Genomic DNA, 27,163 nt, shown 5'->3' on the forward strand with positions numbered 1-27,163 from the left:
AACCTGCTATGAAATTTGATACAAATTCAATTATATATGATTTTCAGGATTTAAAATAATGTTGGGTTTAATTTTAATATATCATAGGTAATTAAATTGAAATAAATAGTTATTTTGCTCTTTCTTTTTGTTATATTTGGTTAAATACCAAATAGATGCTACTTTTTTTTTTTTTTTTGAAACGGAACAAATATATGCTACTTTATTTTCATATACTAATTTTATTTTGATTAGTCAAATTTTAATTTATGTTTTGAACCCCGAAGATAAAATCTTGGATCTGTCCATGTTTTAATAAATCAAAACTTGATCTTTATAGCTTATAATAGTATAGATGGTTTACCAAAAAACATAAACAAAAGTATAGATAATTTACTTCAACCCTCAAGCCTTAAACCTAATACAACAAGCTTACACCAAACTAATATGATTAAAAAAGAAAAATAAAACAAAAGCTTATTATTTGCATTAGATAAGACACCCACTTTCTCAGTGAAGAATGTAAAGTAGACCAAAAATTCAATTGTATATATTTTCTGTGTTGTGTACATCAGGTATCATTTACAAAAGGTAAAGAAATGAAAAATTGCATGGCCTGTCTCCTTGAGAGAGACCAGGTAAGCAAGTTGACATAGTGAGAATCTACAAACTTATGAAACATGTTATAAAGGGTAGTCATCCTACGAATTTTGAGTATGCTGATAAGGTTAGGAAAATATATTGGCTGAATATCAAGAACTTGCGCACATTTAAATCCTAGTGAAACTCTATATGGACAGACAGTGAGCTGGCTCACAAGTCACAAATAAAAGTTCTTCATCAAGGCTGATCCAAGAATACTCCTAGAGCCTGATGGGCAATCCATAGTTGTAGAATGTCCTGATTGTTCCATCCCATCCAGCAGTCACAATCACTAGCCCCCATGTTTCTGATACAGCCATGTGTTTGTGGGCATTATTATTGTGCTGCAGCTCATGGCCTAGATGGTGCTGATGATGAGATTCATCTTCTGAACCTAGAACATCCCACACAGGAAGTTTCTCTTCAGGCCATGTTGCAGAGCCCCTGCATGGGCCGTCCATAGAGAACCAATTACCAAGAGAAAAACGTTCTGAATCTCTAACTCGAGAAGCAGCCTCTATTTGATCCAGTGTTTGTGAGCAATACTTGGGACTACCACTCCCTGAGCTCCTTGGTTCCATTCCCAAACCTGACCAAGGTACTGCAACAGTCACACCTTCAGAGATGAAATGCTCACAGGAACGGACAGATTTTGTTTCTTTTTCCAAAGGGATGCACAACCCATGATGGTTCCAGACATAAACTCGAGAGTCCTCCCCAACTGAGATTATATGTTTCCCACTTGAAGCAACTGAAGCTGACATCTGACTTCCTGACTTTGGAAGACCTGTTGAAATCAGCAGTAATTCAGGACTTCAGATTGACAAAATAACAAATAAGTATCTCAGATTGGAGATGCATGCATGTATGGTAAATGGTAAATCTTATGGGTAAAAATGCATAAAATTAAGACAAAAAGTCATTAATTTAACCAAGGAATAGAAAACTGTGCAAACAGGCATATGCTAACAATATCCAAGCCAAGAGTACAACTGTAGAGGCTGCTTAAGAAAGGTATTCAAATGCAATGTATGTGTACAATGAATTTTATAGAATAGGGTGCATGCTTTCATGGTTAATGTTTATATAAGTGAACATGCATGTGGATATGTGCATGGCAACTTTCTCCGCACTAATACAATGAATAAACTGGTCATAAATGAGGGGTGGCGCTTAACAGGTAGATACTAGATAGGCTTATGAAACTCAAAGGATCAGTATTGCATATAAAATTGGAGGTCCTTTAAGATAAACTTCTATAGCTAAATGTAACCTCATTGAGTTCTAACAGGGATCAACTTAACTAATACAGATTTCCAAACTCAGATAAAGAAACAATCCTCAAACATTCTAAAAGGACAGATCTGAAATATAATGACAGAAAAGGCAGTTAAATAAGAGCTGAAGTGTGTAACGTTTCCTAAACATCTTATTAAAATGATCCCTTCATCAGTACCATATCAGGCCACACATGCTGAGGATTGCCAAACACAACATACTAGATGTCAAAAGACTCCCATATAACACGGAAACACATTACAATATACATATATATTGTGGGGAATGCAACCAATTCATAATAATTGATCCTAATATGTAGCCCATATGATGGAAGGGTTCAATTTACAAGTACATCTCCTAGAACCAACCGATCTCTTATGTGCTGCAACAACTGACTGTCCAAATCACACAATCACTTGAAACAGTATTTAATTAAACTACGAACTCTATCAAGAAACCATGAGAAAGATACATCATAGGACATATGATCTTTTAGAAGGTAAACGCATAAGCAAATACTAGTCAAGGAATTCTGTGTAAAATAAAAAGATTAAATTACAGAGAATTAAATATAATAGGGAAGTTTAGAATGCAGGAATGAATGACAGTTTGTTAAATGCAGCATTTTTAATCCTACTACAGCACAGTATTAACTTAATGGTATATTGTAGTAAATTTAAATTCAGTTTTGAGATCTCAGTTTTATTCTCTTAACAAAGTTAATGCTGTAAGTAACATCAAGAATAAAATGGAATGATGCCTTGTGTGAATAAAAACAGAAATTCACACTAACAGTATCAACTTAATGTTATAAAATCCTCTACCTCTGTATTTGTGGATGATGTCAATCCCGTCAAATATACGAATTTTGGAGTCTTCTGATGTTATCATAACTCTCTGAGATATTTCCTGTGAGAACTGCAAGGAGGAAAGGATACCCAATGTTAGCAAATCATGTCATAGCAAGAATAAGAATTTAAGATAGCAAGAGCAGATTGGACCTGAATGCCAGTTATCTTGTTAGCAGAAGATTTTCTTCTACCTTGAATATGTATCTTAGCATCCAGCTCAAGATGTTTGCCTACACCATCATAAGACCAATTTAGGCACTCCAAGGTTAAAAACAAAATGAACAAGTAAGACTCAACACAAATTAATGGATCTATCCAACATAAAGATGTACCTGATGCATCATAGAAGCGGCAAGTGCCTGTAATTGAACCAACAATGATCCCCTGCTTGCATAACAATGTGAAATATGGTTAATTGCATGAACTCCCAAAATTGTAATCTTCAGAGCAGTTTATATAAATTATACTGAGATCAAGATATCCAGGTCATACCTTTCCATCTGGCTGGTAACATATAGCAGTTATTACATCTCGCACACCATCCCAATCAACAACTCTTTTCTCAAACACTCCCCAAATTCGAACTTTTCCATCTATGGAGCCACTGATGAAGTAATTATCATCAACCGGATTGAATTGAACACATGTCACTGGTTCCATTAAGAAAACAAGACAACTATATTAATATTGATTGACACAATAAAGAAAAGGAAAACAAGAACTAAAAAATATAGGATCATATTCTCAATGGAGGAGAAGCAATATGTTCAATCTATTATAATGAATACAAGACAGGGAGATAAAAACTTCTGTTTCTCATATTTACCGTAATCATTGTGACGGAAAACATTTAAACATTTGTTGCAACCCACTTGCCAGAGACGAACGGTTCTATCCTTGGATGATGAAAGAAGACACTGCAGCAAAACAGTTAGATTAGCTTTAAACACATTATAGACTTACATACAAAGATAATCAAGTACTGTCAAGAGACTTACGTTCGAATTGGACCAAGACAGATCCAAGACATCACTAGAATGGCCGTGAAATTCTTGCAGGGGTGACTCTTCGATGTGAAAAACCTTATCAGGAATGACAATGGAGGCATGGCTTGTCTTTTTTCCACCAAAAGTGAACTTGCCTCCTTTCACTTTTATACTAGAATTGCCTTCAATAATTAAATCATTGTAAGAGGCATCTGCTGATGTAACACGCCAAATACGTACAATCCCATCTTCACCACCACTTGCTAGATACTGGCCATCTGGACTAAACTTCATTGTCCAAATTAAGCCTTTGTGTGCACAAATCTCTTGCCCATTATAAAGAGCAGTAAGCTCCATGTACCTCTTCTTGTTCTGCCACACCTTCGCTCGTTTTATTTTAGGTGTTTCATAATTTGTTTTTGATACCTCAGTTACAAATGTATCTCCTCTTCCCTTCCTTTTGTTGACAAAGTGTTTTAACCAACTTTTGAATTTCCTTTTACCCACATCTAACATATTATATGCTTGTACATTAGCAAGAGTATCATTCTCTACACATTTTCTAGCAGAAGTTGAAAGCAAAGTGTCCTCCCCATTAAGAACTACTTTCTGTTCATCTTCTTCTTTTCCTTTCAATACATCAAACATGGCATTTGCTTCATTGCCCCTCTCATTTCTACAACAAACCAAATTTTCCTCCGCACAATCAATAGATGAAATGCTAGAGCTTGAAACTGCTCCACTGCATTCCGTAAGCCTGTCCAATCCCATCATCTCTGATGAGCCACCAAAGTCCATTTCATTCTCCTCACCACAAATCCTAGCAGCACCAAATTCAGCTAAACCCATCCCATGTAGAAAACTCTCTCGTCTGCCCTTAACACTTAGCGGTTCATTCATCCAAATACCATACTCTAAACTTACAGAATCTAACTCTTCTTTACCTACAATTGATCCTTCAGACGACAATTGATCCACCGAGTCAAAGAACACATCAAATTCTCCCTCATCAGAGCTCAGCATGTCTTGTACTTAAGACCAATATTCCACATCAAAAACACTCTCCTAAACACTCCCTCCCTCTAGTATGCTCTTGAAGCAGAAGTTGGAATCCCTTAAATACCCAACAAAGCCCGAATTCACGGACCGAGTTTTATTGGCTAATTACACAAACAATAGGTATCCACAGGTTGTAATTGAACTGTATATATAATTATAAATATTTTACAGGCATGGGCAAATACTTGGAACCAACTACCAAACCCAAAAGCCCACCAATGAGAACCGTTTTTCACATGTTCTAAAGCTCCAATATATGAATCCCAATACTAAGATTTGCATTAAAAAACAACAGCCATAACCCAAAAACCCGGAAGTGCTAGAATAATGAAATACAGGAAACAAAGATCAAAGCTGCAAGGTTCGAAGGTTGTACCTCGGCTTCAGTGCAAAGCAACAGTGAAATTCAACACAATCACCGACCCTCCTATAATTGTGGCCAATGCAACACCTCAAAGGTCAAATTCCACACCTTTAAGCACATAACAAAACAAACCCAATACTCTTTTCAACTTTCAACTTTCAACTCTTCCAAGTGCTTTGTATTGAACCCCTTAAAGACTCATTGTGAGGTCGGCACATAGAGAGAGGTTCAAAAAGTATATAAGAATTTATAGAAGAGAGATTGGCGGAAGAAGGAAAGGTGGGAACAGATAAAAGGGTGTGCAATAAAAAGATTAAAACTTTGGCTGTGACAAATGGCACTTCTTAGGAAACAAACCTCGAGATCTGGGTTTTGGAATGTAGTGACTAGTAACAATTAACAAACTGAGGGAAGAATTGGACTTTTCCCGGGAAACAAAAGAGGCTAGAGTACTGTCGTGTTTCTGCAACCACTCTACTCTACTTCTACTACTGCTGTCTTTTGGTCCTTAAAAAGTTAAAAGCCCACCACCAATCTCTGTGACATAAAAATGGAAATGAAAATTTCGTTAATATTCATTTCAGATAGCCAGTAGATTTCTTTCTTTATTTATTTATTTTTGTTTTAAGTTTTATAGTACTAGTATTAAATTAAATTGATAAACACTAGGAGTAAACAATCATAGAAAACCAAAATAGCAACATCAATAATTTAATAATATAAACATATGAATCTTACATATCCAAATAAGGAAAATTTTAACATGTCCCTAAAGTTTTGTTTTAATACACATTTTCCTAAAGTTAAAATAACCCATAGCAAGAAATTGAAAAACAAATCAATATTTTTGAGTCCCACTTGAGGAAATGTTGAGCTTAATGTAACTTTTCAGAAATCTAATAGAAAAATTATAATGAAATTCACAGACCGGCCCAATTAGCAAATAGAAAGAAAATAAGTTTAGAACCCCAAATCCAATTGAACCCCCCAAAAAAAAAAGTTTAGGAAAAAATAAATTTTTTTTTATTAAAATAAACTTAAGATATGTTTTTTTTAATCCTTATGGAGTAGTAGAAGAGTAAGATTTTTTGGAGGCCTGGTGTCGATTGTGCTGACATTTAATTAATGAAGCTTTTTGAAAATTTCTATATATATATATAAAAAAAAAAAAAAAAGCATTAATGGCAATGGAATTGCAACGAAAAGCATCAAAAAGGAAAACGAACCGGACAGACAGACAGCCACTGAGAAAAACAACGCAAGCCCCTCTCTCATGATACCATTCCTACACTACTAGACTAGCACCCACAAGTATAAGTACCACCACCATTATGAAAGCAAGTGCTAGTAACTGTGAGAGAGAGACAGAGAGAGAGAGACTTTGGTGTAGTGGGGTGGCCACTTGTGGCTCATAGGTCATACTAATGGTGTCAGAAATCATTTTTTCTAGGTGAAGGTTTTAGGGTCTTAGCCCTCTCTCTCTCTCTCTCTCTCACTCTTTGTGTGTGGGCCGCATGGAATCAGTTCTGATTTATCAAAAAAATATATTGGGCTTTGTGTTGCAGAGTATGTTTTGTGCCGCGCCATTAAAGATACAGGTTGTTTAATGAAGCTAGCTAGCTAGCTAGCTAGGCTGTTCTGCTAAGCTAAAATCTCTTTTGTTATGGTTTTGTGGGCTTGGTTTTGTTCTTCTTTTTTGTGTCTTTAGAGAGCAGATTTCCGGATTTTGGGGGCTCCTGTTTTTGTAAATAATTAATTAATTAAACCAAAGCAATTAATGAAGTTTACTTTTTTATTTTTCAACACACACAAAGAGATAAAAAAGAAAAGATGCATAAATTGGATCGGATAGACCTGATTCAGCTAAGCTTCCTATGTTTCTATTCTATCTTCTAGTATACATACGTACCATCCCACAGCTTTTTGTTTGCTTTATGATTCCCTCAAATCCAATGCAATCCCATTTTGCTCTTTTCTATAAAGGGTTTCGCTTAAAAAGGAAAATATTTTGAAAATGAGTTTGTCTTTTATCGGTGAATTTTTTTGGGAACCAATAAATATAAGTAAATATCATACTGCATATTGACTACATGATTCAATATACCCATGAGATAAAGAGTGCGTTTGGATTGGGCGTTTTCTACCCAATCTTGCGTTTGCGTTTTTTTTTTTTTTTTTTTCATGCGTTTTGGGGCGTTTTGGGTGTTGCGGCTACTGTTTATGCACTGTTCAATGAATAGTAGCCGCAAACTTTGACTTTTCAAATTTTTTTGGACCAATCACAGCACATCGTGTACTGTTCACGGATCCACAAATTTCACTTTTCAGCAACTTTTTCATTAAAAATGGGTCCCACAATACTATTCACACATTTAAAAATTATTTCGCTACAATGTTTTTTAGTTTTCAGTTTCAGTTTTCAGTTTTCAACTGTATCCAAACGGAGCCGAAGTAACCCACGTTATGCAAAGGTATAACAGAGAAACCTTTGGCAAAGTGAGTTGTGTATCTTTGCCATTGCAAAAATTTTATTCCCACAACCTCTTTTTTTTTTTTTTCTTTTGGGTTATGGTTTCCTTGGAGCCATTCGGAAGAAACATGGAATTTAAGAGATAGAAGTACGGACGGTTCAGTGTTAATGTGTGTGGTTGAGAGTCGAGAGAGTGAGAGACTTGATAAGGTGGATCATAGTCGTCCACATCATTATCAATGGCTGGCACATAGAAAAATACTATTATATTATTTCCTTGCTTCTATCGTTTTGAAGCTTCCAAAATTCTCGGTGTCAAACACTCTATGTCTATGGACTGTGGCCACGATTGTGAGCATTGTTTCTCAATTCTCAACCATTGATTTCATACCATTTTGGTGGGGTAAGCTATGCACAAGAATGACTTTGTGAGGAACAAATTATAATTAAAGTAATAAGAAGAAACAAAAAGAGACAACAAAAAGAAGAAAAAAGAATCACCATTGGGCCTTGTAACCTAGTGGCACCCGATTCCGTTGTAAACCGTTAACTCGGGAGTTTTATCCCCGCAATTACCAAGCCAAAAAGAAAAAAAGAAAAAAGAAAAAGAAAGAAAAACATGGATAGTGCCAAGCCACATTAAGACAAAGGAATAAAGTCTTCTGTTTTTAATATCTTTTAAGAAATTTATTAATATGTGACTTCCTATCATTCTGTTCAAATGCAAAATAATCCCTCTACCATAATTTGTAATAAAAAGCGCTAGCACTTAATTTACATATATTTTTAAAGAAAAAAAGTTTGATTTATTTATAAATTACTCGTATATATTTTGAATTCTTTGTCAATTTTAGCATGAGTTTTACTATTATTTATCACTCAATTATCAACATTTATACAGCAACAAAAGACTAAATTCATATGGTTTAAGAAAAATATTAACACAGACAATCTAAGACTTGCATAAGTATCAACCAATGTGTTCCTTTCATTCCTTCATATACTCTTAAATCTGATTATTTTGATTGTGCTCAACTTGTTAAATTCTAAATAATTATACAAACAAAATGAAATAATCATTTTTTTATATATATTTTTTTATGAAAGAACAATATTTTTTTAAGCTATCATTAATGTTCTAATAAGTTGCTAACTTGCTAATTGCTATATTGACATTGAAACTTTACATATTTTTAGACTTCTTTTTTTGAGAAATAATATCTTTGCATTAGTAGATAATGCAAACTAACAAATGTGACTCTTAGTTATTAATACCCAAAAAAAAAAAAAAAACTAACATATGCATTGTAAAGAAATGCTTAATCATATCAATTCACATGGTATCACAATACGGCCTTCTAAATATTTGACTTGATCACTATACATGGTGATAAATTCCGTTTAGTTTCAACCAACGAATTAGAAATCTAGTGTTAAAAAGAAATAAAAAGAATTTATTATTATTGGAATCTTTTAGACTAATTCCCGTTGCCCCCACATAATGCATTTCTTTTAGAAAATTATAAAATGATTTAACTTTTTTTGATGAGTTAACTGATACGATTGGTATATGGTAAACTTCTCTATGACTAACGAAAATCTACGCTATGTTTGTGCTAAATGATTGGTGATATATGTCAAGCACACAACTGAAAAAGAAGAAGAAAAAAAGGAATATATGTCTCTAGCTAGCCGTTCAGATTGTTCAATAGCAAATTCCATGATTTTTATGAGGAACAATATTGGCAAATGTATAACAACAGTGTAAGAAGGAAGGAGACAATGCTGAAGAAGAAAAAGGAAAACCGAGTTAAGCGACAAAAATACCCCTTTTTTTTAGAATAAAAAAAAAATAATTATAGTAATTCAAATCTATATATATATATATATATATATATATATATATATATATATTGAAACGAATTGTCCAGGAGGACGGTTTAGGTTTAATTTAAGCATTCCAAATTTCCAATACCTACCTAGTGCCCTACGTACATGTATACTTCATTATCATTTTTAGAATTGTAGGATGAAGTTTAATGCATTTTAAAGTACCTTAATAATTACCTTTATTAAAAAAAAAGTGCCTTCATAATTTCATGAGTCATGTATATATAGAGTTAAATTTTTTTAATATGAATACATTATTGCTCATATATTGCAAAAAATCCATAATATATTTTTTTTGGGAGAAGAAATGCATAATAAATTTAAATGTACTTTTTTAAAATTCAGTTGTGAGTACAGCAACTGAATAACATGCTATTTATTGATATATAATTCAAGTTATTATATATATATATATATATAAGTCTTCCAAATTTCTTTGATCATTTTATTGAATTTATTCCACCTATAGCTAATTTTTAAATTTTTATTATATTTATTTACATTTTACCAAATTATTAAATTAATTATGAGGTTATCATGGTAATTGAGCTATTTTTATTATTATTAGCCCATAATAGATTAGGTGTATCTATCATAATATTAATTTTTAATACAATATATTATGGTTACTATGAAAAATAATAATGAAATGATTTTTAAATAATAAGAGTATAATTATTATTAATACAAATATAGTTTCTTTCCTCAAATTTTCATCGGCAACCAATAGCAATTAATTTTTATTTATTTATGATCCCTCCATTTTTTTTAATCCAGCCTACCATGATAAAATGTTAAAGTATTTTCTACATCTTATCCATCAACTTTTCTGAGATTCTTATATACTAGTATTTTTTTTTTATTGATCCTTTCAAATATAACAGTAATTTTTTTTTTTTTGTTTTTTGTTTTAATAATTGTATGGTTATACGACTCTAAAGATGATAGTGTCAAATCTGAAGCACTCTATCCGGCAAAGGCATATATTTGTTTGTATTCAATTACCAAGATAATTATTGCACTTTACTCCAAAAAAAAAAGAAAAAAAAAAGAAGAAGATAATTATTGCACCGCACGAGCGGTACTATCGGGGTGTGTGGGATCTAACAATTTTGTAATAATTATATATTATGACAATTGGGCTGATTAATATATAATATAGTAAAACAAAAACAAAAATGTTCAGAAATTAAGAAAAGTACAGATAGAGAGTAGAATAAAGGAGAAAGCAATTCCATGATTAAAGTTGTCTATAATTATGAAGGAGAATTGTCAAATTTACAGTTGATCAAATGGCTGCCCTCAATCATCAAAATTTTTCGTGCAGGATTCGGCTTTAATTTAGCACATCTTTCTCAAAAAAAAAAAGAAATTTAGCACATCTAACTGCGCGCATTTTCAACAAAAGATTACTTTTAAACTCGTTCATCAAAAAATAAAAGATTACTTTTAAACTCCACAGCTTTGGGGTCAAACAAAGCATCTCCGTTTTTAGCAGTATAATATAGCAATAAAAATAATAATTTATTTTGTTACTAGTATGTGTATATATATATGGTTGTTAAACTAAGAATTACTAGTAATTTTAGCCCAAAAAAAAGAAAAAAAGAAATACTAGTAATTACTTCGATTCTAAAATTAAATTTTTTTTTTTTTTGATGTCTCATGCAAATATATATATATATATATATATATATGAGTATGACTTACCTCTAATATTTTTTTAACTGGGGGTGTTGTTTTATTTTAAATACATAATAACAAGTGGTAATGAGTTTTAATCTTTATCTTTTATTTAGTTAGTGGGTGATGTCGCAGTTTCTCATTAAAATAAAAAGGAAATTCCAGTTAAAAAAGTACTGGAGATAAACCAAACTTTATATATATAGTTTTGCTTCAAAACAAATGGCCAATATTTTTGTACGTCACGCAAGTGCGATGTGCATGTGTTCCAAGTTGGAGAACAATGATCGTGCATATATACTTTGAATTATCTACTCATTATTATAACTCTATAATTGGTTCTTTGACATTATGAATCTTTCTAACTTCATAACTTTTATTGCTGTCTATAGTAAAGTTACATGTAACAAAACAAGGAAAATGAAACCCAGAAGAGTGTGATCCAAATTTTATTGATCACCACCCAAAACTCAAGGTTTCCATGCTTTCGTTTTCCGTGCAAACAAACATAAGACACCCACAAGCAAGAGAGAGAGAGAGAGAGAGAGAGAGAGATGCACAACTTGCCGTACGTGTGTAACAAAGATCACATTTCTAATTCCATATATAATTGTTGTTTTCATGAAATGAATGTGACCAAACCAAACTAAACCAAAAACTTTGCTACATGAAATGTACGAAAGTGAAAGATAAGCATAGATGTTGGGAAACATCCAAGAATTAGAGACATCCAAGAATATCAACTTCAAAAAAAATGCTATGCTAGGATTTGGAGACTAACCTCAAACAACAGCAGCTTTTTTGGTCTGTTAATAGCTGAACCCTGTGAATTGAGCCAACGTTTACGGTCAAGAGCAATTCCTCAAAATGATTGTGTTTGATATATATTTGATTTGATTTGAGAGAGAGAGAGAGAGAGAGGCAGGCCTGCTTATTAATTTTGTGTTCTACAATCAAGTTGGTAGAATATATATATATAGTTAAGAGCATCTGCAATGGTGCAAAATACTCTCTATAATAGAGAGTGAGAGCAAAAAAAGGGGCTCCAACAGCCTCTCTATCCCTCAAATTTTTTTTTTTTTTTTTGTTAATAAACAGTAGCTCATCATGAATGAAGAAATAATATTTAAATGAGATAGAGAATGAGATAGAGAGTTTGTTGGAAAGTGTATTTGAAAAAGTGGATAAATAAAGGTAAAAGTTACTGTTCATTCTCCAAACAGTACAAAAATTTACTGATTCTGCTGGAGATGTTCTAATGTTCTCATTAAATATATATACACATATGTGGTAAAAATAAAATGAATAAAATTAAATATTGAAACTTTTTGAGCCACCTTAATTATATGGGGATGGTGAATTAGACACCTAAGTTGCATAGGTGTTAGCAGCATAGAATATTAATAGAAACAACATTAGTGAGCAGCATATCTCGGCTCAATCTTCCCTCGATTTCCTCTCATTTAAAGCCAAAAGGTGCACGCTCATTTTACTATATATATATATATATATATATATATATATAAAATACCCTCACTCATGCTTGCATGTAATGTAATTTACTAGCCCAATTTTTTTTTCTTTTGTTAATTGTTCGTACTTCATACTTCAAATTTATGTTTTGGAATATATTTGCATTTACACTGGATAAAATCTGGTTTTCACTATTCAGATTTATTCCACATAACTTTCTTATTCTGAAATCCAGACAAAACTTTAAAATTATCATATAATAAATGTATGAGTAATGTTACAGACACAAACTATTTTACAATATTTTTACAAATTACTGATGTGACAAATTCTTACTAATTCTAATATAGGCTCATCATTAATATCACATTTTTACTTATAATAACTATTTAGAAAATACTAAAACCATATCAGCAGTTTGTAAAAATATTGTAAAATAGTTTATGTATGTAGCATTACTCTAAATGTATATATGCATAACTTAAGATATTAATTGGTCAATATTTATTTGTAATTAAACAATTTGAGTATTCCTCCTTGATTGTGTTCTTTAGTTGACGCTTCTTGAAGTTGAAGATACATATTCCAAAAACATAAATTGCAAAAGGTTTTTGACGTTTGATGTGAAGGATTTCTTGTGTGTGTGTGTGTGTATATATATATATTCATGTGATGTAATGCTCGTTTTCGTTTCTAGTTATTTTTGCCTGATTCACAAAGGGAAGCCTGAGAAAATCTTTGCCATAATACGAGCAATATAGAGCAGTTGATCTTTTTATTTTTTATTTTTTATTTTTTTTTTCGGAGGGGAGCGGGTGCATATCTTCAGAAAATCTGCCGTTGCTTTCCTCCATTTCAAAACGAAAAAGGTGCAATTTATTTATTTATATGTTCTTATAAGTTCTGACTAAAAAGGTGCTCTTTTAAATCTTTGATAACTTCTTAGATTTAGAAGCATATTCACTATTCAGATTTCATCATACTCTTTTTATTTTTCTTTATGGAAGTTTCATCATACTCTTTCTTTTGGTTCTAGCTTTTTGCCACCATTATATATATTTTCACTCAGTCTCGACCTATATTTTGAACGCCTGAAACCTATATGAGATTTCGAAATGTTTTTGTGAGACTATTTGACTTGGTAGTCTCATTTTTTATTTATTTATTTATATATTCTTTTTGGGATAGTTTGATACTTACTCCTATAAAGGGAAAAGAGGTTATTTGAATATTACTCTCTCAAAAGAAAGAAAGAAAGGGTTATTTGAATATTGGTTCTCTTAATAAAGAAAAAAAAAAAAGATTATATTATGCCACTTAACTACAAGCACCTGGCATTTAAAGAGGCAAGTGTGCAACAACTATTCATTTTTTTTTTTTTGATGAGAAATAATTATAACATGCTGCTAACTCCGCAGCTCGATCCCTTTTCCCTCTTAGACCTCCAAGCACTTTGTATATGAGGAGGTGCCATTTTAACAACAAAGCCTTTGGCACATTCCTCGTTGATGCCAGAAATGGTTAAAAATATAAATACTAGTATGTCATGTTCCATACATATAGCTCGAAACTAAGCCCTCCTGATCTCTCATATACATGGGAAGATACCATTTGAACTAATTATGAGTCTAGTAATTATCTAACAACGATATTGATAGCTAAATGTTATCAATTAATAGTGAGATTGTGGTGACCCTAAAAAGGGGGGTCTTGCATTCTATGGAATCCTACATTGCCTAGGGAAGCATATGGAAATGTGTTTATAAGGAATGACCTCCCTTCAATGTGTAGAGGCCTTTTCCCCCAATGCTGTGTGCTTTGAGGGAGAATAAAACCGTGAGATGTATGGGTCTCAAAGCGGACAATATCTACATAGTTGGGGCGGGGTCGTTACAAATGGTATTAGAGTCATGCCCTAGTCGAAAGTGTGGGCCCCACACGCGAGGACGCGTGTGCCTGTAAGGGGGTGGATTGTAGTGATCTAAAAAGGGGGGTCTTACATTCTATGGAATCCCACATCGCCTAGGGAAGCACATGAAAATGTGTTTATAAGGAATGACCTTCCTTTAATGTGTATAGGCCTTTTCCCCCACTGCTGTGTGCTTTGAGTGAGAACAAAACCGGACAATATCTACATAGTTGGGGCGGGGTCGTTACAGATGGTATCAGAGTCATGCCCTAGTCGAAAGTGTGGGATATGGGTCCCAAAGCAGACAATATCTACATAGTTGGGGTGAGGTCATTATTGAGATATCAAAAGAGACCCAGAAATTTTTCGTAACCATTCCTTCTAGTCAATACACATAAAAATTGGTGTTTCAACACCCTCCTCATAGTCGTACCAGACCATGCATGGTCTACTCGTCCAAATTCTATTTTCCTCGCACCACAAATTAAAGATCAGAGAGTAATATATATACTGCCTTGTAAGCTCTATAAAAGATAGGATTATATTAGTCTTATTAAACTAGATGTCCAAAGATCACGCTCAGGGGAGTTGGTAAAGTCCATCGACTTTCAAATCTTTTACTCAAAAACAATCATCGACTTTAAAAGGAAGTATGAAGTCTATTATTAATGGGCATAATATTTTCTTGAACCGTATGCGAAATCAAAATTTTAACCTACTGAAGGTCTAAATATAAATAAAATTATTTTCTTTTTATACAAACTAGTATTTATGATTCAACTAGTATTTATTTAATATTAACAAAATATCAATAAGGAAAATGTTAAAGCCGCAACTAACATTACTAAAAGTTTATAAACTAAAATTTATATACAATTTTTTAGGTGATATAAATTTAATTTAAACAATTAAATTAAAAAAAAATAGTTACATAGACTCTTAAAACATAAATTATATTATATTTTTTTAAGAACAATTAGACTCAATGCAATTATATCTTTTAAACTATTTTAGTAAGCTTAAAAAACTGTAACTTTGTTTTATCATTAACAAAATACTATATTTGTATTTTAAAGTTTTAAACCATGAAGCATGCATGCCTGTCTAACATATCTAGGGCCTTGCATGGTTTATATGTAATCACTTTATTTCAATCTGATTAATTTGATTAAGGATTTTGTTAACAAATGTTGGAAACGTATTTCGTTTAGGAAATGCTTTTAATTAGAAAATTTTTTTATGGGAAATAAGAAAAAACTGATATTTGTTTTATAGTTTTTTATATCTTCCTTAAAATTTGTATTAAAACATTTTAAAAATAGTTATGCTAAGCATTTCTTTTTTAAAAATAATTCATTAAAAAATGTCCTAAAGACATTCGTTAATCATACCCTTCAGTTTATAGTATGGTATGGATTAATCATTCACTTGACTTTCATAGAATTTGACTTGCAAGCACCTTTTCCCATATCCTCACTCATTAAAACTTGCCCAAAGCTCAAGTGCTTATCTCATTCGGATGAAGTGGCTCATTGACAAGCTTAAAAAAAATTTCATGTTTAAGTTATTTTGATATTAATTCTCTGAATTGCTCCACTGGCATTGTCTTGGTGGAGATCTCACTGGTCCATTTACGAGATTAACATCTAATTAATTCATCATTAGAGATTGTCCTCGAGATACGAAAATCGTCCATTAGTTAAGTTATCGTTAGGATACTATCGCCAGGAAGGATCAGTGAAAGCATGTGATTGTATATTTTGCTTACCTACTCAATATCTTTTCCAATTTATGAATCATAACCTGCCAAACATGGGCGGAGCTACTGCCTACTTGTAGGCTTGGTGGCCATGAAAATTTTATAAATATTTTACTCATTTGTATAAATATAAATGACTTATTCCACTAAAAAGAAAACTTTAGATGTCTTACTTTGAATGAAACATAACAATTTATCTCATGTTATTTGGTCCTATTACAAAATAAATCCACAGTGTTCAATTGTTTCATTTATTCCTTAAGGTTTGTAAATAAAATGAAATCGTTAGTGTTTTGTCAAAATTAATAGATTTTTGTGCCTTTTTGGACAAATTATTTACCTTGTGATTTGCTCATGTCACTTAAGTGCACAAACTTTTCAAATTCTATATTTCCATCCATAATATTTGTATTAAAGTGAAGTTGTTGAGATTTTGTTTATGATTTCATTTCAGTCCAAATCTTAGAAGGTCAAAATGTAGCAATTGAAAATTTATGGATTAAAGTATATTAGTGTCAAACCATAGGAGGTAAATTATAATTTTCCACAAATAATAATGATGTCACAATTTTCAAATAAACAAATTTTATCACATAAAATGAGAATACGTACAAATTTATCATGAAAAAAATTACAAATGTCCATTTTCTAACAAAAGTGAAATGTTTTAAATATTCAATATAGTGTATATTAAATTTTATATAATCTTACATAAAAAGGAGGATATCTAATTAAAATTTATAATGTTAAAAAGTTTAAAAGATAAATTTAATCAAGAACCCTCCCTTAAAAAAAAAAAAAAAAAAAAAAAAAAAACTTCTTTTTATACATTATAGACAATTTTTTTATAGGAATTCTGAAATTTCATTCAACTAAAACGAAAAGACATAACATAATTTGAGACAACATGTTCTAAGAAATAACTCAATCCAATTAATATAGTGCTCAACATATTGAGCATGTTTTGCTAACAAATGTACTTCTTGGTTACCATTTCTCCTAGTATGAGACACCTCAAAGCTACAATCTCTAAAACTAAGGAAGAAATACCATAAATAACAGAAGCTATAGAGGATGGGGCAGGAGACTTTCCAGCAATAACATTCATTACCACAAGAGAATCCCCCTTAATAATAAACCTTCAAATACCAACATCCCTAGTGTAAGTTCCGTGATTTGTACCCCATTTTATGATACATTGGCATGTCGATTCCTTATCACAAAGGCAAGGTGTGCGGTACTCAATCTTTTGAAAAACGATTTTAGACTCAAAGCAGACGTGAGTCTGGGAGTATGCGAAGTATCTTAAAAAGAGGTGAAGGAGTTGCTACTTAGCAATATATTCAGGAACCAAAACATGACACAATAAAGGTTTTCTACCAGACTAGGTCTAGAGTTAAGGTATAACATGAAAAGAGGTTAAGCACCCCAAGTCTGCCTAGGGGTGTGTTTGTTTGGAGGTGAAATAGAGTGGATGAAAAACTTTGGAGAGAATATGAGGAAGGAAAACTTTTTGGAGGGTGTTTGGTTGAAGGGGGAGAGGGAAAATGATTATATATATATATAAATTTTTTTTTTTGGGTGATTATATTTTTTTGGTTGTTTGTCACTTTTTTGTTTCAATTGGAAATAATTTTTTAGCAAGAGTATATGAGTAAATTTATATAAACTCACTTTTTCCATCTCTCCACTTTTTCAATCCTAACTAAACAAAAATGAGGGAAATTAAAATCTTTTCTATTCTCCCACTTTTCCATCATTTCACAATTTTCTATCTTCCCACTTTTCCACTCCTCCAACCAAACGAACCCAGTCGTAGTTGGCCATCATATATCATTGCTCAATTGGATGGAGAATAAACTTATCTTAAAGGCTCAAAAGTTGTGCGCTTGTATCTAAGACCTAGGTATAAGTCAATGTGTCATGTGAGATAGGCAAAGGAATACAGGTATGGCATGTGATCATGGAAGTATAGGCATGACAAAGGTCCAACTAACAACATCAACATATGAGCACAGTAGAGATCAAGACATTGACATAAGAACATGTGTATATGCAAGTATATGAGCATACAAGCATGTGAGCATACAAGCGTGTGAATATTTGAACATGCCAAAGACAATGCAATAACATCCAAGTGTCTTCATTGGCTATGTTTGCAATAGACATTAATGATATATCAGAGTTTTGAATACTTTAAATAGGTGTAATAGACATGTGGTGATGCGAATCTCAATTGACACGCTTTGAGACCTAACAAATAATATTGGAATAATTGCTCAAGAAAGATAAAATTCAGATTTTGATAGAAACCCCGACCCAACGTTTATAAATGAACTAAAAGTATAAGTAACAGACCTTGACCCAATGATTATAACTTAATCATGAATCGAAGGTATAAAATTTGAATGCCACAAGGAAGAATCCTTGATAAGTTCACAGTTCTTGAAGAACCAAAAGAAGAAGCAAGATCTCATGTTTTTAATGATTTTTATTCAATGAATCATCCATTACAATGAATGCATGCTATTTATAAGACATGACTGAAAATAGGAAAATATAAAAAACGTACTAAATAATATAAGCCTAAATTAAGGTTGATTTGGTCTGAAATTAACAGCTCCAAAATAGGAAAATAGCTAAAAACGTATTAAATAATAGAAGCCTAATATTAAGGTGGATTTTGTCTAAAATTAGTAGCTCCAGAATAGGAAAAATATCTATTAATTAGTATGGAGTTGGAAAGTCAATTAGCCATCAATCCACACCATAAATCATGCTCAATTAAGCTAGATTAGCCCTATCAATAGATTGGATTAAATTTATTATGCCTTCATCTTCTTTTGGGCCAAGTTTGGAATGTCCTGTGTTAGAATCAATCCAAATCTCTTGAATCAACCCATTAAGTGTTTTTTTGATCTTTTTGGATCTTCCTCTAGTAATAGGCCCAACTAGAACATGCAATGGATCCTTTAATGGTGCTTGTTGATTCTCATAATGTGGGTGCAAGCACTTGCGACGAGTTGATCTCCTCGTGGAAAGTATGCCTCGACCTGGAGTGGAGTGGACCAGACAGAAGGTGTAAATGGAGTCGCCACCTAGATTAGGTCAAGGAACCATAAATGTAATGCCCTTGTGGAAGGATTGATCTTTACCAAAGCATGCGTCCGGAGTTTAGGTATGGGGATGGAAAGGTGTTAGGCACCCAACCCCACGTGACCCGTAAGTCGATCTCCACTCATTGTGTTTCAAATCTTAGACCCATTAAAGAGTCATCTAACATGCTTATCTTATACCAAGAGATGCATTAATAAAATCACAATCAAGACAATTGATTGTAATATATGTATCTATATAAACAATTGAATTATGTTTTTATATTATAATTTGACGATTCCAACCCAACCAAATAAAAATGACTATGTGGGTTTTGATTAACTCAATTGGTAAAGTTTCTGATACTTGAATAAAAGATCTAGGGTTCAAGCTCTGCTTACGCAAAAAAATTGATTGATGTCTTGTTCTAATGATAAAGAGCATCACCAAGATCAAACACCATAAATTGAAACTCTCTCAAATAAAAATGACTATAATTACTTTAGCCCCACTCCCAAACCCATATAATGATTTCGATAGCCGCCCTTGTTTATGCTAAAGATAGTGAGGAGAGGAATGATGCGATGTAATATTGCCATGCTATTAAAACAACCTAGTAACCCTACTTTCTACATGGATGGGGTCTATCTAACACCCCATCCATGTTAACGTACGTGTTATGATTGATTCTCAAAAAAAAAAAAAAAATTAAACTGTTAACGTTATGATTTTGGAAATGACAACTCCTGACTTTTTTTGTGCAATCTTAACATGTCCACTTGCATATGCCATAAAGTAGCCAAGGCTCCCTTGCAAGCTTAACAACTTGGGGTGTGCAGAAAACTCACCGACTTGTTAAACCCGACTCGTCGGGTTGGGTTAGGTTACAAAATTTTTTTTTATAGCAGGTCGGGTTGGGTTTGGGTCATAAAATTACAAACCCGCCAAACCCGATTCGACCCATCCATATTTAATATATATTTAAAATATTTTATATATTTAATGTAAGGACTCAATTTGTATCGATCTCAAATTGGTTTTGGGTTCGTACGTTAAAGGCCCAAACAATAAAATTTGTAGAGAGTGAGTTGTAAGGCTAGGCCTTGGTCACCGGACAGTGGATGGTCATGGTGTTCATACAGATGTGAACTATGTTTGCCCAAGAAGTCTTTCTCCTCGGCACGGCCTGGGAGGCTTTGGTTCTTGGTCTTTTTTTCCTAGCCTTTTTTCTGGATCGCTTACTTCTCTTTTTATACTAGCCTTTACCCTCCCTCCAATGTCCACGTGTAGGTTCAGCTTTTTAGGGCTGATACTTGTCCTATCAACCCATTCTCAAAGTAGTTGGGGGTGGTTGTAAAAACTGAAAAGCATTGCTCTGTTAGGCGCAGAGTATTTAATTGTAATAATGGCAGTCTTTCCTTTGTCTTTTGTCGCCATACTATTTAGGGGTCCTTTCTCCATCCATGTGGAGGTGTTCAGCTTTTCCTTAAACTATTCCTATACCATACTTGCCATTTCTTTTAGGAGCGCTTTGGGATGCCGAGGACAGAATCATCCTCGGCTATATCTCTAGGCCATTTGGACTTTCGCTGTATGTCCTTGGCAATGTCCCTTCTCGGCTTGGGCCTTGGGCCCTAACGCAAAGTGGGCCGGGGTAACAAGTTCTCTGGCCCCACAATAGCCCCTCAAAATCCTGTTGTCCGGCCCCTCGGACGGAGAGGAGGGTGGGTTTTGGTGATGTCGGGCTTATGTCACGGCTTGCCAAGCCTCGTCCTTCATCAATGCTGGCGCCTCTTCATTTGCTTGGGACATGCTCCTGGTTATGAAACATTCCCTTAGCTTTACTCACGCCGCGTTCTTGCCGTTTCGGTGCACGAGGCGCATCTTTAATAAGTTCCCTTTACGAGGCGACACAAATCCAACGGTTTGAAGATGGCGTTGGGAGTTGGGTGGAACTTATCTTGTTTGTAGCTTTTCTTAGAGATTTGTACAGAGTAAATGCCACCAGGCTTGCCCCCCATATAAGAAGTGCAGTGGGAGGTCACTTTCTTTATTTGCAGACCCTTTAAATCTTCCAAATCCCTAACTTCACAGTTGTGCCCATAGCCCTTGTTACTAGTGTGATCGAGCCCTAGGGAGTGATATGGTCAAGTCTGGGATGAGGGCAAACAGACCACACCCTCTCCAGAAGCATTGGGTTTCCCCGAGACTCAAGATGGCCCGGTCAGGGTAAGGGAGACAGAGACTCAAGACATTTCTCCCCCTTGATAAGGCGGGAAAGAAGTCTCTTCTTCCTTCAGCCAAAATCTGAAGCAGGTGTTGGTTGCATCAGATTTTTGGTGTGATAGCACTGGGGTTTCTCATCGTCGGTACCATCTGCTCTTTCTCGAGTGCTGCTAACATGGCACTTGCCTGATGGGAGTCAAAGCTGGTACGGGGACTAGGCATCCCCACTTCCTCCTCTCTTCCTTCTCTGGTGCCCCCTTTTGCCTCCGCTTCTTCTTCTCTTCCATCACTGGGGGCATCCTGGTGCTTCTGCTTCTTCTTCTGCTTCTTCTCCCCTTCCATCAATGGGGCCATCCTGACATACTCAGTCGCTACTAGCGCAGAATTTTGAAGGATTTATCATTCCCTTGTATCTTTTTCCTTTTCGCTTTTCTTTTTGCTTCTGTAGTTAGCTTCTGGTATAGGCTTGCTTAAGCCCCTCATTGTACGCTGTATTATTTCTCTGTCTTAATAAAAGATGACTTTGTTTTATTCTACGTATTCTTTCTTTTATGTAATAGTTATATTGTGAATGGATGTGCTTTTTTTTATTTTTTTATTTATTTATTTTATTTATTTTGAACGATACTTAGGGCCGAAACCCTTGTTAACAAAAAACTATTATTTTGAACTTATTGAGACTAACAGGCATAATAATGTCGACCTGAAAAAGGTTATACATATAAGACTAATCGAGATAACAGCTGAATGCTCTGTATTGCATATGAGGTGATCGTCCGAGGATGGGTAACCCAAAATGAACTATCCGAGAGGGTCGCTGTGTACTAGGGTGCTTTGCCACGCTCCTGACAACATTCATAGTCTTAACCATTTTTGGCATCCGGTCAGAGGATCGAGGTATGACTGTACCGGGCCTAAACACTCGTTTGCATTAGTTTCCTTAGAGCTGGGGATCCAAGGACAAGGCGGGATTTCCACTATGTCTAGGACTTAATCCATTTTCTAATGACTAATTTCCCCATAGGTTTGAGTCCGAGGACTATGCAATAACTTGGTTCAATTCAAAACTTAGATTTTCTTTGAGTAGTTGGTTTCCCTATAGGTTTGAGTCTGAGGACCATGCAATACCTTGGTTCTGTCCAAATCTTAGATTTTCTTTGAGTAGTTGGTTTCCCCATAGGTTTGAGTCCGAGGACCATGCAATACCTTGGTTCTGTCCAAAATTTAGATTTTCTTTAAGTAGTTGGTTTCCACATAGGTTTGAGTTTGAGGACCATGCAATACCTTGGTTCTATCCAAAACTTAGATTTTTTTTGAATAGTTGGTTTCCTCATAGGTTTGAGTCCGAGGACCATGCAATACCTTGGTTCTGTCCAAAACTTAGATTTTCTTTAAGTAGTTGGTTTCCCATAGGTTTGAGTTCAAGGACCATACAATATCTTGGTTCTGTCCAAAACTTAGATTTTCTTTAAATAGTTGGTTTTCCCATAGGTTTGAGTTCGAGGATCATGCAATACCTTGGTTCTGTCCAAAACTTAGATTTTCTTTAAGTAGTTGGTTTCCCCATAGATTTGAGTCCGAGGACCATGCAATACCTTGGTTCTGTCCAAAACTTAGATTTCCTTTGAGTTTCGAGGATTAGCCCCTCGGTCAAGGTGTGGGGCGTTGACCTGACGTTGGAAGCCCCTAGAACTGTCCGCGCTACTGGCGCTTCGAAGCGTAGCCCCTAGTGGAACTTTATATTGGGGCAACAACAGCGGGCTGCTGGAAATGATGGAGAGGCTTTCGCAGACCCTTGTTTGGCAGGGGCTTGATCCTACCACTACCTGTGCCAACGCACAAGCCTCCCCACAGACGGCGCCAATTGTAAGGACTCAATTTGTATCGATCCCAAACTGGTCTTGGGTTCGTACGTTAAAGGTCCAAACAATAAAATTTGTAGAGAGTGGGTTGTAAGGCTAGGTCTTGGTCACCGGATAGTGGATGGTCATGGTGTTCATACAGATGTGAACCATGTTTGCCCAAGAAGTCTTTCTGCTAGGCACGACCTGGGAGGCTCTGGTTCTTGGCCTTTTTTTCCCAGCCTTTTTTCTAGATTGCTTACTTTTCTTTTTATACTTGCCTTTACCCTCCCTTCAACGTCCACGTGTAGGTTCAGCTTTCTAGGACTGATACTTGTCCTATCAGCCCATACCCAAAGTGGTTGGAGGTGGTTGTAAAAGCTGAAAAGTATTGCTCTGTCAGGCGCAGAGTATTTAATTGCAATAATGGCAGCCTTTCCTTTGTTTTTTGTTGCCATATTGTTTAAGGGTCCTTTCTCCATCCATGTGGAGGTGTTCAGCTCTTCCTTAAATTGTTTCTATACCGTACTTGCCCTTTCTTTCAGGAGCGCTTTGGGATGCCGAGGACAGAATCATCCTCGACTATATCTTTAGGCCATTTGGACTTTCGCTGTATGTTCTCGGCAATATCCCTTCTCGGTTTGGGCCTTGGGCCTTAACGCAAAGTGGGCCGGAGTCACAAGTTCTCTGGCCCAACATTTAATATATTTTTTTTAAAATTAACTGTAGGGCACTTTTATATATATATATATATACATATATATATAAATATTTAAATGTATATTATATATTTAATAATTAAAAAAAAAAACCAGCTGTAGAACAGCACTTCCTCGGTTCCTCCTACTAATACTAATTTAATATATATATATATATATTATATAATTAATAAATTTTTTAAAATAACCAGTTCTTCCTATCCTATATAAAAACCAATTATTTCACACAAACCCTAATAAATTACTATTGTTATTTAGTCATTAGTGTTGTTTGCGTTTAAGGAGTTACATTGATACTAATCTTTAGGTTTTTTTTAATATATTAATATTTATATTTTTTTCTACTCAATTTAATAATAATAATAATAATAATAATAATAATAATAATAATAATAATAATAAATTTATCAAACCCATGGGTTCAACTCGATCCAACCTGACCTATGTGGGTTGGGTTGAATTTTTTTTGACTCATCATGGTGTGTTGTGTCAAAAAATCCCCTCAATCCGACCCAATCCGACTCATGCACACCCCTATTAACAACCCAATTGGTAATTTTGGATTGGAACAAAATTTTTTTCCAAATTATTATGAAAAGAAATTTTACAAACTTCTCATAAATATTTATTATTTTACATTGAGTATGAATTTTTGAACCGTAAGATACATTCTCAAATTTACCATTAAATAATAATAATAATAAAATAAAAATGAGGCCCTATCACTAATTAAAAACGCAAAACATACAAGTCAGACTATGTTTTCCTAACCACAAACTTGATTTCCATCATCTATATGTATATATATGATGGAAACAACACTACTTTAATGGGGGAAATCAACGAAATCATCAACACTTGTGTGATGTGTGTCAGGCAGCATAGAAAACAACAAATGTTGCATAAACTTTACTAAAATATCCATTCAACTATTTTTACCATTTTCTCCATTTTGACCTCTTTAGTGTTTCTCATCATATGGCTTTCTCGTTATTTCAGAGCTTATTTGGTAGCAGACTTGAAGTATTGTTGTTTAAAATAATATGAAAATTGTGATTTAAAAAGTGTTGTAAAAACATGTGTTTAAATATATTCATAATACAAAAAAGATGTTTGGTACCATGTTTCAACTAATTGTTTTTGAATTATATGAATTTTTCTTTTAATAAAAAACAAGAATTGTAGCTAGGTTTCACATAATTTACCTATTAAATATAATTCATATTTATCATCTAATTGTATGTCAAATATTTTATGAACTGATTAACTAATTAATATTATCAAATAATAATAAAAAAGAACCTAACTTTTAACTTTGAGTCGCAAAGAGCAAATAATTAAAGTCAAACACTTAACAACACAACAGGGGCAGAGTCAGGAATTTTTGTTTGGGGGGCCAAGTTGCAGCACTAATATATTTATTATATATACACACACATATATATACACACTTTTTTATTTGATAAGTTATATATATACACACATCCAAGTGACCCAACAAAAAAAAAGCTTAGTACTTTCAATCAAATTTATGTTTGATGACGATTTTTCATAAAATTAATGAAATTCATTTTTACAATTTTCATAGTGAAATTCTTAAAAAGTTTCATTTTCAATACATGTTATCAAATTTTATACTAATGTAAGTAAAAAATCATTCAATTGAACTAATGAAATTTTCAAAAACATGAATGATCCAAAACTTGGAAGAACAAGTTAGACTCCAAACATATTTGAAACTATCTTGCTTTAACCCATTATGTGGCAATTAAAGAAACATTTCATGTTTAGTTTTAGTGACAAGATTTTTTTATTAAATCAATGACTTGTTAATCGCCACATAACGGGTTGAAAAAGATAAATTCAAACATGTTTGGTGCCAAACTTTATCAAATATTTAACAAATATAAGAACACATTTTACAATAAAAAATAAAATTGTGAAAATAAAGTTATGTCTCTATAACTATTAGACCAATTATTTTTTTTAAGAGTATCACTGGACTAATTCAAATACTTGGAGGGGGGGGGGGCAACTCTTATTTTTGTAGACTAAATTTTGAAAACATTAAAATAATTATATATATTTAATTTTTTTTCAAAATTTTGGGGGGGCCATGGCCCCCCACCCTTCAACATAGCTCCGCCCCTGCAACACAAATAAAAAATATTTTTTGTTGAATAAACCAAATAATTAATAAATAAGGTGAAGTGCTAGCTACAACCACTATAAGAAAAAAAAATACTTAATACAACGAAAAAATTCATTGCAATAACAATTAATGTTGTTGTAAAAAGGTGTTATTGCAATGACAAAAAAGTCGATGCAAGCCATAGTAATAAACTCCGAGGCAGTAGGTTTATGCAATACTAGATTTTCGTTGCAATAAATTCCACATATTGCAATGATTTACTTTAAAAATCTCGTTGTAATAGGTTGATTGCAATAACAACTAATGTCATTGTAAAAAGGTGTTATTGCAAAGACAAAAAAGTCAATGCAAGCCATTGTAATAAACTCCGAGGCAATAGGTTTAAGTAACACTAGATTTTTATTGCAATAAATTTCACATATTGCAACGATTTACTTTGAAAATCTCGTTGCAATAGGTTGATTTTTTTTAATTAAAAAAAATAAAATTTTAAAAAAAATTAAAAATAAATAAATCATTTTTTTAAATAATAAATTTTTTATTAACCCGTTTTGCAATTCAAAAACCATATCTAGGAACTACACTAACAAATCAAAAATACACATAAAAGATGAAAAATTTGAAATACTTCATTTCAATACATATGTCAAAAAATACAAATATATACATAACTTGTTGAGTTTACATTCAAACACATAGTTTCAAAAAGTATGCAAAAATCAATACAACATGAAAGAAATATTGAGATGAGAAAAAAAAGGGATAGACATGGGTGAGAGAGTG

At 33.3% G+C, this 27,163-nt stretch overlaps 1 protein-coding gene across 1 annotated transcript; it reads right to left on the minus strand.

Moving 5' to 3' along the window:
* Positions 1 to 493: 493 nt before the first annotated feature.
* On the minus strand, positions 494 to 6,844 carry LOC115995058 (vegetative incompatibility protein HET-E-1). Its single transcript, XM_031119470.1, has 8 exons — positions 6,389 to 6,844; positions 3,752 to 5,699; positions 3,580 to 3,670; positions 3,246 to 3,403; positions 3,086 to 3,137; positions 2,904 to 2,983; positions 2,727 to 2,820; positions 494 to 1,408 (listed from the first exon to the last, which is right to left on the minus strand). Exons 2-8 carry the CDS (start codon positions 4,760 to 4,762, stop codon positions 843 to 845), a joined length of 2,052 nt encoding a protein of 683 aa, XP_030975330.1. The 5' UTR covers positions 4,763 to 5,699; positions 6,389 to 6,844; the 3' UTR covers positions 494 to 842.
* Positions 6,845 to 27,163: the final 20,319 nt, after the last annotated feature.

This window comes from Quercus lobata, chromosome 6, assembly GCF_001633185.2.
Source record: "Quercus lobata isolate SW786 chromosome 6, ValleyOak3.0 Primary Assembly, whole genome shotgun sequence".
In the NCBI taxonomy this organism is placed as follows: domain Eukaryota; kingdom Viridiplantae; phylum Streptophyta; class Magnoliopsida; order Fagales; family Fagaceae; genus Quercus; species Quercus lobata.

Excerpts from the sequence above, each read along its gene's own strand:
- LOC115995058 (XM_031119470.1), bottom strand. The coding sequence starts at position 4,762 with ATGCTGAGCTCTGATGAGGGAGAATTTGATGTGTTCTTTGACTCGGTG. Across the intron at positions 2,821-2,903 it reads ACAAGATAACTGGCATTCAG|TTCTCACAGGAAATATCTCA; the intron begins GTCCAATCTGCT and ends TCCTCCTTGCAG. Across the intron at positions 1,409-2,726 it reads CATCATCCACAAATACAGAG|GTCTTCCAAAGTCAGGAAGT; the intron begins GTAGAGGATTTT and ends TGATTTCAACAG.